This window comes from Protopterus annectens, chromosome 1.part1 (genome assembly GCF_019279795.1).
Source record: "Protopterus annectens isolate FY-2018-M chromosome 1.part1, PAN1.0, whole genome shotgun sequence".
Taxonomy (NCBI): Eukaryota; Metazoa; Chordata; order Ceratodontiformes; family Protopteridae; genus Protopterus; species Protopterus annectens.
In genome coordinates, this window is record NC_056726.1 from 350,235,044 (window position 1) to 350,251,982 (window position 16,939).

General features: G+C 41.7%; 1 protein-coding gene across 1 annotated transcript in view; it reads left to right on the forward strand.

Moving 5' to 3' along the window:
• Positions 1 to 16,939, forward strand: part of EMC1 (ER membrane protein complex subunit 1) — a 1,424,536-nt gene that overhangs the window by 162,116 nt on the left and 1,245,481 nt on the right. Inside the window, exons 6-7 of the mRNA XM_044087063.1 lie at positions 7,437 to 7,565; positions 8,356 to 8,482. Coding sequence (XP_043942998.1) covers positions 7,437 to 7,565; positions 8,356 to 8,482 — 256 coding nt within the window. The remainder of the gene's footprint in view (positions 1 to 7,436; positions 7,566 to 8,355; positions 8,483 to 16,939) is intronic.

Consider the following 16,939-nt stretch of genomic DNA (forward strand, 5'->3'; position numbering starts at 1 on the left):
TTTTTTTGTAAGGAAGTAGGCTTGAAAAATAACACAAAATAATGAAAGCCATGAAAAATACTAAGTTTCTTGCATCTGAAAAGATGTAAGCTTGTTTTTTTTTTCTATTAGCAAACTTTCAGAGAGAGTAAAGAAGTGTGCAGCTGAAGGTAGTTTTGCATTCTGAACAGTTAAGACTAAGACAAACATGCATTTATATAAAGAAAAACAAACTGTGTTCGTATTTCACTGTTGCAGTCCTAACAAATGTGTTATCCAGCTCCCGGTAGCCCTCAGTCGGCCAGAATACCAAAGGTAAGTAAAAATGCCATCGGTTGTAAAGGACGTTAGGGTGTCCGATACAAAAGGAGGCGGCCGACGTCACTTCCTCAGTCTTCCTTGCAGCGGATCCTGAAGCAGAAGCTTTTCATGCACAAGTGCTGGTCGTCAGTTTACCTTTGTTGGTTTCCGACTACAACAGTTGAAGTCTACTACAGCTAAGTACCCCATTGGGGATCCTCTTTTCTTGCCTTAACGAATGTCAGAAAAAGTTAATAATTGCCTTACCTGTGGAAAGTAGATTCCCCATAGAGATTTTCATTCCTTTTGCGTTATTTGTTTAGGCCTTGACCATGACGTTCCCAAGTGTGATCTCTGTGCCTCCTTTAGTCCGCGTACTATCTGTTGTTGGGTTACGATTTTGGCTAGGCATTTTGGAGTTTGGCCTAAGTTCATTGTATGGCATCCGCCGGTCTTCAGGCTTCGGATGTTCCAAAGAAACACAAGGATAAGTACCACGACAGGCCTCAGAAAGCTAAGTCCTCGGATGAGGTTAAGTTGGTCATCAGTCAGGCGGTAGGCCTTGATTGAGTCCGAGTCGCTTAGGCCTTCAGCCTCCATTTTGCCTTCTGACCTGTCACCGGTCACCTCTTCTGCTGGAGCCGGAGCTGCTAAGCTGACTCCGGTGTCTGAGGCTTCCGTTTTACATTCTGACAGCAAACTTCTTCTTTCAACCTCTGCTACAACTTCGGCAGTTGCCAGGCCCCCCAAATCCTTCAGGCTTGCAGGTAAATCTTCCATTTGTAAGCCTGTGAAAATGCAGGCTCCAGCTTCTTCTCGTTCCCCTCAGTCCCAAATGGTTAAAATGGCTAATGATTTGTTGAATCTTATTAGGGGTTCTCAGCCGCCTCCTCCTAAAAGGAGTAGGGATGTTTCCCCTGAGGCTTTGCCCTGCTCAGGTTCTGATTCTTCCAGCATTTCTGCTGATGAAGAGGTATTTTCTCAGGCTTTTTCTCCTTTTTAGGATTCAGATGCAGAGGAGTCCATCCCTTCGGCCTCTCCTCCAGTGGATTTCTCTTTTGGTGATACTTTAAATACCTTCAGAGAACATTTTAAATGGGAAAGTCAGGATTATCCCCAATCCAAGAAACGGATTAGGGAGTTTCGGGATTTACCTCCGCATAGGCCTCTCCCTATTTCCCCTGTGTTGGAAGTTGTTGATGTTTTTCTGGAAAATTCCTGGTCTCCAAATTCAGTTCCTCCTGCTCCCAGGAAACCTGACAGGTACTACAGAGTCCCTGATTCTCATCTGTTTCTTTTCAGGAATCCATTGGCTGATCCAGAGGTTATTTCTCAGGGCCCCAAAGGAGTTAAGGCCACTGTTACCAGGAATCCTGTTCCCTCTGACAGGGAGTCTGGGGACCTAGATAGGTGGGGCAAGAAGGTTTATACCTCTGCCACCCTAGCTATTAGGGCTACCAGTTGTCTTTTTCATATGCTGAAGTACCAGCAGCACACCTTGGAGCTGTTAAGTCTAGGATAGCCAGTGTACCTCTTTTGGCAGAGAGTAAAGACATGCAGGAGTTACTGAATTCAGCCAGTCTGGTCAATAAGCATTCTTTGCATTGTGGTTTTGACATCCTTGAAGCCTCCAGCAGGGCTATGGCTACTGGATCTGTTATTAGAAGGCATGCTTGGCTCAGAGAACAGCCTCTTCCAGAACCTGTCAAGGCTAAGCTTTTGGATGTACCTTTGCATAAAGACAAGTCTTTTTGACAGCAAAGCAGAGGAGATGCTGAAGAAGATGGAGAATAGGGCCAAGTCCATGCAAACTGTTAAGGATTTTCTGCAAGTTCAATCCCCTCACTTTATAGGAATTACCCTTCCAAGAGTTGGACCTTTCCTGGTACCAGCAGACAGAACCATTCCAGGACTAGAGGTTGCAAATCTTTTAGGGAGCAGGGGGCTACCTCCAAAAGGTCTAGGCGGTGGCAGGCGTCCACTTCTAAAGGGGGAAGCTCCAAGCCTGCATCTCAATCAAAACATTTTCAATTACTTTTTACAACTTCTGCCTGTTCTTGCTTGCTGGGAGAGTCCTTAAGGGGGAAGGTTGGCCCTTTTTGCGGATGTCTGGGCCACAATCACAGATGACAAATGAGTGCTCAGAACGGTGTGTCTAGGGCACAAGTTTTCTTTCCGCACCTTTCTGGCTCCCAAGGGATTTCTGGACGTTCCTCCAAACCAAAGGGCAGAAGTAGAAATACAAATTTTGTCTATCTCATCTGGGAGCAATAGAATTGGTCCCTGCTCAGCGGGTAGGCCAGGGCTTTTATTCCAGGCTTTTCTTAGTTCCAAAAAAAGAAGGCACCTGATGTCCTATCCTGAATTTTTCCATTCTGACCTCTTTTCTAGTAATACCAAAGTTCAAAATGCTCACTCTACATCTGTTGCTGGCTGGTAACGTTGGATCTCAGAGGCATCATATCTGCACATTCCTATCAGGGAAAGTTGCAGGCAGTACCTTCATTTCAGAGTGGGCGAGCAACATTACCAGTTCTCTGCGCTGCCCTTTGGCTTATTTACTGCTCCCAGAGTCTTCACAAAGTGCCTGGCCCCAGTCATTGCTTTTTGCAGGCAGAAGAAAATACAGATTTACCCATACTTGGACGACTGATTCAAGCAAGTTCTCGAGAACAGCTATTAAAGAATCTGGAATTCGTAAAGATTCTTTCTTCCCTGGGTTACACTCTCATTGTGGAAAAATCGAAAATGGTACCATCCAAGGAGATAACGTTCTTGGGAGCGAGTCTGAACGCAGCCACCCAGATGATACATCTCACCCAGGAGAAGCAGACAACTCTTTCAGTTTACTTCAAGGACTTGGCAAGCCTGTCCCAGCTCCCTGCAAGGAAATTACCTGCAAGCTCTGGGATTCATGGCATCTTGTATTCTCATGATTCCATATGCAAGACTGCATATGAGGAAATTGCAATGGTACCTCAAGAACATTTGGTGTCAACACTCAGAGGACTTGGATATGATGATTCCTCTGCTTCCATCTCTGCAGATGGAGTTTCTAAGGTGGGCAACAGCCTGTCTACAAAACAAAGGCATGCCTTTTTGGACACCGCTTGCCACTCAAGTTCTGACTACAGACTCATCGGACTACACCTGGAGAGCACACCTGGATGGCAGATGCATACAGGGCCATTTGGAATGCCCAGCAGATGCACCTGTACATAAATCTAAAGGAGTTGATTGCAGTTCAGCAGGCCTTACTGGCTTTCAAGTGTCTTCTTTCTCCAGGGACCCTGCTTGTCAGGGCAGACAGCACTACGGTCATGTGGTACATCAACAAGCAGGGAGGGACTCATTCTTACCCCCTGTGCAGGCAAAGCATGAATCTTTGGTCTATGGCAGCATCCCTGGACCTGCATCTTCTAGCTCAGTTTCTTCCAAGAAGGCTCAATGTTTTGGCAGACCAGTTGAGCAGGCAAACCCTGGATCCTCACAAGTGGCAGCTGAACAGAATAGTCTTTTACAGCATCATTCAACGTTTGGGCACTCCTCAGGTGGATTTTTTCTCCTCCTCGGACAACAATTTGCTACCTCTCTTTTGCACCAGACAGCAGCACAGCAGAGCCTGGAAAGTGGATGATCTGTCCTTCCCTTGGACATTGCTATCAGTGTACGCATTCCCTCCTTTTCCTCCTCTTCCCAGAGTATTAGTGAATATCAGGGATGAATGTCCAAGGACTATTCTCATAGCTCCAGACTGGCCCAGACAGCATTGGTATCCGCTGCTTCACAGTCTCTCCCATCTTCCTCCTTGGCATCTTCCTCTGAAGCCAGATCTTTTGGCTCAGGAAAAAGGAAACATTCTACATCCTCATCTTCAGTCTGTCCATTTGGCAGCATGACTCATTGTATGACTCCTTCCCTTTCTTCCTCCCTTTCCCAACAGGTGGTTGACATGCTGAGGGTGGCCGGGAGGCCTAGCACTCGGAAATCCTATGCAGGCAAATGGGAAAGGTTCCCTCAATGGATGCAGGCTAGAGGGGAGTCCGCTTCTCAACCTACCCTTCCTCTGATCCTGGAATACCTGGCTGATTTACTTCAGGGTGGTCTTTCTTTTTCCTTTATCAAGATCCATGCTTCAGCCATCTCTGCTCATTGTTCTCTTGAACAGCTCATTTTCTCTCATCCCCTGATGAAAATGTTTCTCAGAGGTGCTTGCAATCTAAAACCTCCCAGAAGAGCATCTACTCCAGTCTGGGATCTTAATTTTGTTCTGGAGAAACTCACTCTTCCTCCTTTTGAGCCAGCTGCCTCTACATATTAAAGTTTCTCTTTTGGAAGACCGACTTCCTCTTGGCTATATCTTCAACAAGGAGGGTTTCGGAGCTGCAAGCTTCGATGGCCGTGGAGCCTTTTCTTATTTTCCATTCAGATAGAATCTCTCTGAGGACTAATGCCTCCTTTATGCCTAAGGTGGTTTCCAGCCTGACTCTTAATCAGTCCATACACCTTCCTACCTTCTTTCCTAATCCTCTCAATAGAGGTGAAAGGATCCTACATTCTCTTGATGTGCACAGACAGCTCAGGTTTTACCTGGACAGGACTAAGGACCTTCGGAAATCAGCATAGTTATTTTTATAAGTGTACACAACTGTACTTTCCTAGTTACAAACAGCACAGTTATTTTTATAAGTGTACACAACTGTACTTTCCTAGTTACAAACATAATATATTCCATATGTTTTTTGTGCAACTATCATCAATCCAGCATTACATTAATTGTTCAATTCCTTCCTTCCCTTAAGTCTCACTTCTCCTCCAAAACATTATTCTGCATTTACTGTTCCCTTAATTACCGTTTTTCCGTGTATTTCACTTCTAGCTCTTTCTAAAGATCCCACTTCTATTTTTTTGTCTCTGTTACTATATTCACTACTGCAAATGCAATTGGTTTAGACTTTGATTCCCATTTTCTAGTAATTCCTGTTTTTTTGGAAGCCACCAGAATTAAACGTAGCAAGGTTTTACTATGTCTAGGCAGTACAGATCCTGTATTTCATTAGTTACACTCATTTGTTCACTTAATTTCTGACCAAGTACTGTGTAGGGAAGTTTCGAAGTCTGCCAACTCATTACGCTCCCAAAACCTATGTTCCCAGTTACCTCTTTCTACATCATTATATCTCCAACATTTGCTATCTACCAGGAAAAAGTCCAAGTCCACCATTCAATAAATAGTTTAATAGCGCAGGACATAAACAGCATAAATAGCAGAACAAAGCTTTCGAGTAAAATACTCTTATTCAGTGTTTAATGAAATTGTGATTGATCCCTGTAGTTCTAGTGCATTATACAATGACCACCCCATTAATATTCAAAAACGTGCACGCTAATTGGTCAGCGTGCACGTTGTAAATCAGAGTTATAGTAATGGAAAAAGGTCTGGTCACCCGAACTTTTTCCATTCCTATAACTCTTTTTTTACAGCAGAGGAGATTTAACATAACGAGACAGCTTTAAAAAAAGCAACGGAGATTCTCTGTTTTTTTTTTAAAGCTGTCTCGCTATGTTAAACTCCTTTAACATAGCAAGACAGTTTGTAAAAAGCAATGGAGATCTTGCTTTCTTCGTTGCTTTTTACAAAACTGTCTCGCTATGTTAAATGGGTTTAATATAGCGAGACAGCTTTAAAAAAAGCAACGGAGATTCTCCTTTGCTTTTTAAAGTCTCGCTATGTTAAACCCATTTAACATAGCGAAACAGTTTGTAAAAAGCAACGGAGATCTTGCTTTCTCCATTGCATTTGCCCACAGCTCTGATTTACCGCATAGGCATACACATCCGCAGTACATCAGACCTGCCACAGAATACCAGACAGCTGCGGAAGGGCAGCAAGGAGGCATTATACAATGCCATTATTTAAGAAAAGTAATTATTTTTTTTCTTAAATAATGTCATTGTATAGCAATAACCACTTCTGGGTGTGGGTAATGCTGGATTTACCAGTTGTCTTTGTTTGGCCACTCGGGCTTCGCCCTCGTGACCAAACCACACCAACTGTGGGTAAATCCAGCATTACCCACACCTAGGTGTGGGTTATTGCTATAATATTGTATATGCCCTACTACTTATCCCTTTTTTACCAACAGAGTCTGTTCTAGATTCAGCTAAAAACTCTACCAGAGCAGATCTTTGCAGGAATGCAACACATTGGTCCTTTTCAGGCTCCTGGACTAATCCACTTTTAATAAGGAATAAATCATTTTTTTTTTATTTCCAAAGTTTCCATTTTTCTAGTAGATTTCCTTGAAATGAGGGGATTCCTGATGGCTGCAGTTGGAACATTTTTTTTCTGAGTTAAAATTATACTTCCTTGTTTTCAGACACATAAATGGTTGAAATCGAACATTTTCCATTACTACTACATATTCTCAGATTCTACAGATACAGACTACAGATCACAAGAGTGTGGAAAACTATGTAATGTTTCTGAGTTTATTGGGTTAGGATGGTGGATGAACACACAGACACACACTGTTTAACCTGTATGAGTTTGTCTTTAATCAGACTGAGCACTCTAGAAGAAAGTATACCACATGGCATTCATCTTGCTTGTAGCTTTTTAATTGTCATTTAAAATTTTATACCCCATATACATTCAGTTCTTTTCATTTTTTAGTATTTTTGCAGCTTCGTTATAGTAATAGGTAATATTTTACTTAACCTAGTGATGCCTTTAACGTTTTGATAATTGTTGATTGGATAATCTCATGCTGGTATTAAAAGTAAAAATATACACAGACACTAAGAAACGTGTGGTTTACTTCTTTGATTTACCTAGTCAGTGCATTGTTTGTTTTTTTCTTGCTTGCTTCTGTTATACATCAATGTATATCCACAATATTTTAAATCTGTTAGAAAATGTGGTATACACTGTGAGTTTCTTTAACTGTATGTGATTTATGGATGGTGTTTAGTGTAATTTACAGCCGTAGAGAAATTGACATACTGCAGAAAAAGAATTCGCTTGATTTCTTGAGTTCAGGAAATGCTCTCATTGTTTCTGTCATGTTGCTTGGTGATAAGTGGAAACCATAGTCTTGTAGGATGTTTGTGTCTAGCTTTTCCTGAAGTTTTCTTAAAAAGTTTCTGACTTTCAGTTTTCAGCTGGCTGGTTTGGTCGCTACATCTGACAGTGTGAAATATATTGCAGTGGTGAAGAAAGGCGCAATTTCTCTTCACTACCCTTCTAATGGACACCAGAAGTGGATGGAGAGTTTGCCTGACAGGTATGCAAGATATACACAACAGAGCTATATTACGTGTAATTGAATTAATTTTAATATTTTGTTTGGTAGGCTGGTGAACAGCAGCATTCTTCATGGACAGTTGTTCTCAGGCTAATCAAACAGCACAACATTTTAAACAGTGTGTAATTTGGGAAGAAAATGTGGTTGTCACCAAAGTATACAGGATCCTAATATTTACTTTGGAGCTCTGGAGATAAGTACAGGCATCTCACCGATAAAGTGAAACTTCACGTTAGTGGCCTTGGTTGACAGGGGTACTGGGAACTAACTGAATGGCACGACGCCAGGGATTCTTCTTGGGCTAGGCTTATATAGGCTCCAGGGTCATTAGCCCAGTACACACCTATGAGCCTATGAACAAGTGTGTCATAGTCTTATTGTGGGTATTCTAGGCATGCAGTGTGGGTTTCCCCATCTGTTCCAGAGAAAAGAGCATGCCATGTAGCCTATGTTTATATGTGTTACCTTTGAATAAGGACGTGTGCTTATCTCAAGGCAGAGCATGTGAATACTAATCATAAGGGCAAATGTATGTTCATGCACCTGTGTTTGCTGTAGTTACAAACAGAATTGTTTTAGACATTTGGAGATTTTATACATTGCTTCATTTTTGGATGGGTGGTATAGAATGTGCTGTTATGTGCTTTTACTGTCACCTGAAATGGTATTGCAATATATGTATATGTAAATGCAAAAACACATGGGTATGTATTTGCACTGATTTATTCGATATGTTAAGTAAACATCTTTTCTTTCTCTTTGTCCTTAGTGATGTTGTTCAGTATGAGATGCTGTACTCTGGAGGAGCAGGAGTGGTTTATGTGCTGGGTGTGGCTCCACAGAAGCACTTAACTTTTGTAGCTTTCAATGTGGCAGATGGCGAACTCATTCAACAGGTATTTAATCTAGTGTGGAGACTGATTAAGTAAGCAGTGAAAGAGCTTTGAACCAGCCTAACCTTTTATAAAGGTGGAAGGATTTGTAGAGAAGTAGAGAGTACATGCATTATCTTGGTCAGCATATTTACTTATCAAGGGTGCAGGAATCAAAGACTAATTTGTTTATATGAGAATATTAAACATTAAAAAGTTTTGCTAATACTGTAATTTTTTTTATTTTGGAATCTCATTAAAAAGTGTTATTCGTCAATGCATTGAATACTATAAATTTATTTTATTTATTTAACATTTGTTTACTGGGAAAGTCCGACTGAGACAGAGCCCATTTTCAGTGAAAGCCCGGGAAGAAATGCTCCAGACACATCTTTGGAATGTGGGAGGAAACTGGTGCACCCAGAGGAAACCCATGCGAATGACATGCAGACTCCACACAGAAGGCACCCTAGCCAAGAATCAAACCAGAGAACCTCTTGCTGTGAGGAGGAAACTCTAACCACTGCACCACTGCCCCCCAAAAGGGTGTCTTGCACTAGAAAAACATGACCGCTTTAAATTCCTTCTTAAAACAGCATATGAAATTTGAACAAAATATCATTATTTATTGATTACTTGATTGACTGGAATAGAGCACTCCATCTGGACATTTTTCAGATTGACTCCAGGAGCATGCCTGGGCATGTGACTTGCTCAGTCATTAGACAAGTCAAACCCTGGAATACAGCAAGCAACTCATTAACACTTCGTAATTTTAATCCTTTTTGCTAACTGGTAGACTCCTCTCCTCTAACAGCTTACTATTATCTTGGAAATTACTAAATTAAGTAATAAACAGCTGTGCTGTTCTTTGCCCACGCATCACAGAATATGCTTGGAAGTGTCTTCTCCTGACTCTGATGCGGTTTGCTGAACTGGCATCATTTGCTTAAGACACCTGTGTAATGGACAGGGGCTCCAGACTTTAACATCTGCACCACTGTTGTCCATTTTTGTTATATGAGGCCAGTGATAAGGAGTTTGATTGCCAGTACTGGCACCTAATACTCTTTAAAGTTATACTTCCTTTCTGTGTATGGTAAATGTGCACTAGAGCCTTGGGTATTAGCCAAGCCCTGGCACTCGCATATGTATTTAGTAAAGATGAATCATTTCTACATGATCTTAATTGGGGTGCTAAAATGTAAGATGTTCTTCATATTGATCACTGCTGCAGTTGCCTTGGCTGTGTGGGTTATATCCTGCCAAGGACTATGGACTACAACTACAACAAGATTGTTCACAAAGTGTCCAGCTCTGATTATAGCTCATTGCAGGCTAGGGGAGGTATCTATATTTATTTAGATGACTTGCTTATCTTTGCAGAGTCTTTTTTCAAGGTGTCAGGAATCTGTCTCTTGGGTGAGAGAGCTCTTGCATAAACAGTGATTCTAAGAAAACACCCAAAAGACTTTGACTCCCTCACATAGGATTGTGTTTCTGAGGTATCAGCTAGACACCTTAAGTCAAAGAGCTTTTCTTCCACAGGAGAAATGGATTTTTATCTAGATCTTTTTGTAAGATTTTTCACTCCGACTTTAGTCACTGCGAGAGAATACCTCAAGATTTTTGGGTCGCATGGTATTGATGATTCTCATGACCCCCCCCCCCCCCCGGCAAAACTCCATATGAGAAAGATAGTGGTATTTAAAATCTCTTTGGTCCCAGCATCAATACCCTTAATCTTTTCAGATCCCAGAGTTAGGGTTTGTCAGAAGAGAAATCTTTTGGCGGAAACAATGGTTATCCTTAAATCCAGGTCGTCTCTACTCCCTCCCTGCTTCAAAGCAGTCAGTCAGCACAGACACTGCAAACTTTGCTTGGGAAGCAGTTTCTGGAGCGATAAAAGTTCAAAGAGTGTAGTACACCAAGGAAAGATACATACACATAAATATTAAGGAGATGCTTACCCTGATCAAGGCACTCAACTCTCTGAACCATCTTTAGTCCCTGAGATCTTTTCAAGTGATTACAGATAATACTACAGTCATCTGGTACATCAGCAAGCAATGGGGAACCAACTCATACCTCCTTTGCAAGCTAGCCATGTTACCTTAGGCTATAGCTTTACAGCACAATCTCATTCTGCAGGTATCCTACATTCCATCAGATCAAACTGCATGGCAGGCAAGCTGAGCAGGACCAGGGGAACCTCACAAATGGAAGCCATATCAGGGGGTCCATCAAGATTTGATCATCTGTCAAGAATTCCTCAAGAAGACCTCTCTGCCTCCTCTCTGAGCAGTCAAGTGGCATGAAGTCCTGGAACAGAAGTTTGCAAGAAGGCCTGAAAGAGAAGATAGATGCCTTTTCTTTCCTTTCTTTGGTTAGGAGTGTTCCTTTATCCCTTTCCACCCTTTCCATTAATATTCAGGATACTTCTGAAGATTCAGAAGGAATCCCCCAAGGTCACTGTGGTGACTTTCTTCTGGCCCAGGCAACTGTGGTTCTCCCTTCTTTTGGAAATGTCCAGGGATAATTACCGCAAACTTCCTCACAGACTGAATATACTCACATAGGAATATAGGGGTGTTTGATACACCCCAACATCAGTCATCTTCAAATTACTGCCTGGATGATACAGTCTTAATTCCTTTTAGGTATCTGTTTTCTGAGGATGTGCAGCAGATACGAATGGAGGCAAGAAAGTCTTCTACTAGAAAATCATATATTAGCAAATAGAAAAGGTTTACTAGTTAGTGGCAACAACATAACTAGCACCCATTCAGGGTTGGTGTTCTTTGATATTACAATATCTGTATCCATTACTATCTTGTAGCTATTCTTATTCCTCTGTCAGGGTTAATTTATCAGTTATTTCAGTCTGTCTGCCAAAGGATCCTCCTTTCTCAAGGTAGTCAAATGTCAAAATGTTTGTGAAAGGGGTTTTGCATAAGAGGCCTCCAAGAAAACCAGTAGTCCCTCCTTGGGTTCTTAATTTTGTTTTAGAGAATCTAACATTTTGCTCCATTTGAACAAGCTTATCTGGCTGTTTTTCCACAGGGACAGGGTTTCTGTGAGAACTAATCCTTATTTTATGCCTCAAGTGGTATCCAGTTTTCTTTAAGCCAAACTATCCATCTCCCTGTTTTCTTTCCTGAACCTAAAAATGAAGAAGTAAGGATACTCCATATCTTGGTTATCCATGAACAACTTGGGTACTATTTTGACAGAACTAAATCTTTCAGATTTTCGGATCAATTGTTCATTTCTTCTGATGGTAAGAAGAGACAACCAGTGTCAAAACAGACCATTTCCAAATAGTTGCCTAAAGCTGTTACCTTTTGTTATACCCACTATAACAAATCTATTGCAGGTATGGTCAAGGCCCACTGTACCAGGGCCTTGGCTTCATCTGTAGCTTTTTGGAAAGGCTTGGATTCTGTAAGATTCTAGAAGCTGCTATTTGGTCCTCTGTACATGTTCTTCATATTTCACTGTTGCAGTCATTACATTTGGGTTATCTGCTTGTAGGTAGCCCCCAGTTGGCCTAATTAACAAAGTCTTGGGTCCTGCGTCGGTTGCTGTCCCTTCTTTCATGATATCAGGTCGTCAGGGGTATAAAATATGCAGCCGATGCCATTACATCAGTCTTTCTTGCCGTGCGTTGCCTGAAGCAGAAGCAGTTCGCAAGTGCCGGTCGTCCAACTCCTGAAATTTTCATTTTCGAGTTTCAGAACCAAAGTCTTCAACTAAAGCTAAGTACTCCATTGGGGAAACTTTTTCTTACTCCTTACCGATGTCAGTAAAAGTTAATAATTGTATTACTTGTGGAAAGCAAATACCTCATAAAGATTTTCATTTGTACTGTATTCCTTGCCTAGGCACTGACCACAACGTACCTTGCTGTCAGTTTTGTGCTTTATTTAATCAGCGCACTATCCGTCTTCGGTATATTTTTGCCTCTAAATATTTCAGTTCTCTGTTTAATTATCCAGAAATGTCATCGGTTAGCGATCTGACTACTAGGATTCTGAAAAAATGCAAAGATAAAGACAGAGACAGGCCGCCGAGGTCCAAAACTTGCCAATGACTCTTCTAAGCCAGTCGCCAGTTCGCCGGTACTCAGTGAGGCGCTTTCGCAGCCCCTGTTACCTGCTACTTCTGATTCGCAGGCCTCTACTGAGACCCATTCAGAGTCCGGTATGCTGCAAGGTGCTTCAACTATGGAACCCGCGGATGTCTCTACCTTGGATGAGTCTGGAGCCGCTGTGCAGGCACCAGCTTCTGAGCGTGTATTCAGGCCTACGGACTTTCATATTAAACCAACGCCTCCTTCTTTACTTAGGCCTAAATCTCGATCCATGCCTAAAAAACGATGCCCAGGCCACATGCTCAGGCCTTTATGCCCAAAAAAACAAATGATAAGGATGGCTGAAGATCTAATAACTCTAATCAGGGGTAGCCAACACCCCCCCCCCACTTCTAAGAGGCCTAGGACTGAAGTTGATTATGAATCTTCTGATCAGGATTCTGCTGTTTTTGATTCTTCTTATGATCTGGATTTGCCCTTATCTACTTATGAAGATTCTGATGCAGAGGACTCCATTCCCTCTGCTTTCCCTCCTGAGGATTTTTCTTTTGGGGAAACCTTACATACTCTACAGGAGCATTTCCACTGGGAAAGCCAGGATTTTTCCGATTCAAAAAAGAGGCTTAGGGATTTCCTTCTCCTACCTCAGCATAGGCCTTTAGCTATTCCTCTTGTACTAGACATTGTTGATGATGGTTTTTCGAAATCTAATTTGGCCCCTGATACGCTGCCTCCTGCTCCCAGAAAACCTGCCAGATACTACAGGGTCCCGGAGTCCCTCAAGTTCCTTTTTAAAAATCCTATTGCAGATCCAGAGACTATTTCATAGGGGCCCAAGGGCATTAAGGCTTCTACTGCTAAAAATCATATCCCTTCTGATAGAGACTCCAGGGCGCTGGATAGATGGGGTAAGAAGGTTTACACTTTTGCAACCTTGGCCATTAGAGCTTTAAACTGCCAGTTTCATATGTTAAAGTGTCAGCAACATGTTATTGGACTGCTTAAACAGAAAATGGTGTTTGATTCCTGACTGTGTGGAAAATAAAGAATTACAGGATTTAATGCATTCTGCTGAACAAGTTGGAAAGCATACTTTGCAATGCGGGTTTGATTCATTAGAGGCCTCTTGCAGGGCTGCTGTTACTGGGTCTATGCTCAGAAGACATGCTTGCCTTAAGGAACAATCTTTGCCTGATCATGTTAAAGGTAAATTGTTGGATGCTCCTTTAAATCAGGACCGCCTGTTTGGCAACAAGGCTGAGGAAGTTCTTAAAAAGATGGAAGATAAAGCTAAATCTATGCAAACTGTGAAAGATTTTTTTACAAGTTCATCCTCCTAGATTTAGTAGGCACTGGCCCTTTAAGAATTGGTCCTTTCTAGCCCCTTCCAGGTCTTCTCAAGCCAAAGCCAGACACAGCAAAAACCCCAAGTTTGTGTCCCAGGGGACACACAGAACTAAGCAGTGGGGGCCTCCACTTCCAAATCTGGAAATAATAAGACTCCCCTCTATGCTACACTGTTTCAATGACTTCCTTTTAAAATTTCCAAGCACTTATCAACTGACTGCCCCTGTGGGGGGAAAGATTGCTCTTAATGCAAAGAATTGGGAACTCATTACCCAGGACAAATGGGTTTTAAATATAGTGTCCGAGGTATACAGATTTCACTTCCACACATTGCCAACACCAAACGGGTGGCCGGACCTACCCCCGAAATCGGTGGGCAGAGGCCCAAAAACAAGTACTTTCTCTCATAAGCATGGTGGCTATTCAACTGGTACCAGAAGAGGAAAAGGGACAAGGTTTGTACTCGAGACTTTCCTGGTACCCAGAAAAGACAATTCATGGTGTCCTATCCTGGACCTGTCTAGCCTAAACACCTTTTTGGAGATTTATTTATTTATTTATTTATTTATTGCATTTGTTTACTGGGATAAGTCCACTGGGCCTAAAAGAGCCCATTTTCAGTGGAGGCCCGGGGAGAAAAGCTCCAACGAGATACAGAAAAAATATAAACATTAATTAGTACAGAAGCAGAAACAGTGTTACAGATAGTAAATATAGTAACAAATACAGAATATATACATAAAAGCAGGAATCTAGTTTGTTTGATTACAGCAATATATACAGAAAATATACATTAAAGCAGAATTCAATGAATTCAGTCAGATTGGTATAAACAGAGATCAGTATTATGTACCAGAATCAACAAGTGAAGATAAAAATAAATATGGAGAAAATATCATCAGTCATTATTAGCAAAAGACATAGGAGTTTAGTAATCACATAAGGAATGTGAAGAGGTTAGGTTATAGAGCAGGAACATAGCTAGGAAGAGTTGAGATTGATTTTTCAGCATTTGTTTGAAGGTGGTGGTGCTGCCTGTGTTTCTTATAGAAGGTGGAAGTGAGTTCTATAGTTTGGCGATGGTGAAGGCATAGAGGAGTTGACCAGCAGGTAAGGTGGGCTTATCTTTTAGAAGTAGATGATTTTCAGATCTTAGATGCCTGCTGGAATGGTATTTGGCAAGTAGAGTTGAGAGAGCAGGACAGTCTGTGGGTCTGTAGATTATTTTGTGCACAGTAGTTAGTCGGGTGAATGAGAGATGATGGGGGAGTTCCAGCCACCCTAGTTGTTTCAGTGACTTAGTGGTGGGATGAGAATGTGGTCTTGGTGGCAAATTTTGCTATTCTGTTGTAACACATAGCAAGTTTGGATTTTGTAGAATTTCAGATATTGGTGAGGAGAGGGGCAACATAAAGGAGAGAGGGTAATAAAAAGGTAGTTGCAAGGGTTTGTCTAGTACAGAGGCTAAGAAAATGTTGGTGCCTGTAGAGCATACCAAGCTTTTGGTGTGTGTTTTTGATGTTTTTGTTTGTGTAAGTCAAAGTTAAGGTTTTCATCTATAATAATGCCTAGTAATTTAGTGTGTGGGACAACTTCTATAGTGGTATTGTCTTGGGCTTGTATAGTGAAGAGTTTTTTATCAAATGGAGTGGTTTTCCTAGGAGTAAAAATTACTAGTTCAGTTTTTTTTTTTTTTTTATTTAGGGCAAGATTATTTTTAAGCATCCAAGATTCAGTAGATGTGAGGGCATTCTGGGTAATTTGCTGGAGTTCAGAGCTGGAATTTGCAGTGCATATTTTTGTAGAGTCATCAACATACTGGATTACTGAGCATTGTGGGAGAGTGGTGTGAAAGTTGTTAATAAAGATGCTAAATAAGAGAGGACCAAGTATGGAGCCTTGGGGTACCCCTGTGGATGTATTGAGGAAGGGAGAGTAAGACTGTTGCCATTTGGTGGATTGCTGCCTATTGGAGAGATAGCTGTTGTACCATTGTAGGATAGGGGGAGAAATGTGGAGGGTGGATAGTTTAGAGAATAGGATAGTGTGGGAAATGGTATCAAAAGCTTTGGAGAGGTCAAGGAAAAGTGAAGCAATTATTTTACCAGAATCCCGTGCCCGGTTAACTGTATCAAGGAAGGATAGGAGGGGCGGTAGTGGTGCTGTGTCCTTGTCTGAAACCATGCTGAGTGGGTGATAAAATTTGATTTTCATGCAGGTGGTTGAGGAGTTTGGCATGGATGTATTTTTTCGGTATTTTAGAGAGGGGTGAGAGAATTGCTATGGGTCGAAAGTTTGTGGTGTCTGTGTTGGTGCCACCTTTGTGTAAGGGAAGAATGAATGCTTTTTTCCAGATGTCTGGGACAAGGGATTCTTTAATTGATCTGTTAATGAGTATGCTGATGGGATAAGCTACAGAGTTTGCTGCTAGCTGCAGAAAGTGTGGGGGTAAATTATCAGGGGCCAGAGTACAGGGTTTTAGCTTAAGTAAAAGTTTTTTTATTGTGCTGGTGGGTATGGGGGAGAATTTTAGGTTAGGGTTAAGGGTCGACTTGTTTTTTGGGATGATTTGGTCATCGGCTGTCTTGGTGGTGTTGCTGTTAACCAAAATTCAAGATGCTGACCCTTCACCAATTACTTCCTATGCTAGGCAAAGATGCCTGGTTGGCAACAATAGATTTAAAAGAAGCATACCTGCACATCCCAATTAAGGAATCTTGCAGAAGATACCTACACTTCATAGCAGGCTACACGCACTATCGGTTCTCTGCACTGCCCTTTGGCTTATCTACTGCGCCCAGGGTATTCACAAAGTGCCTAGCTCCAGTTATTGCATTTTGCAGGCAAAGAAATATTCATATATACCCATACCTGGACGATTGTCTAATTCAGGCAGAAAGCCAGGGCATACCTTTGAATAATCTGGCCTTTGTACAAAGGGTTCTAACTTGTCTGGGGTACACCATAAACAAAAAGAAATCACACCTGGTACCCTGTCAACAAATTATATTTCTGGGAGCAAGCTTGAATCCAACTTCCCA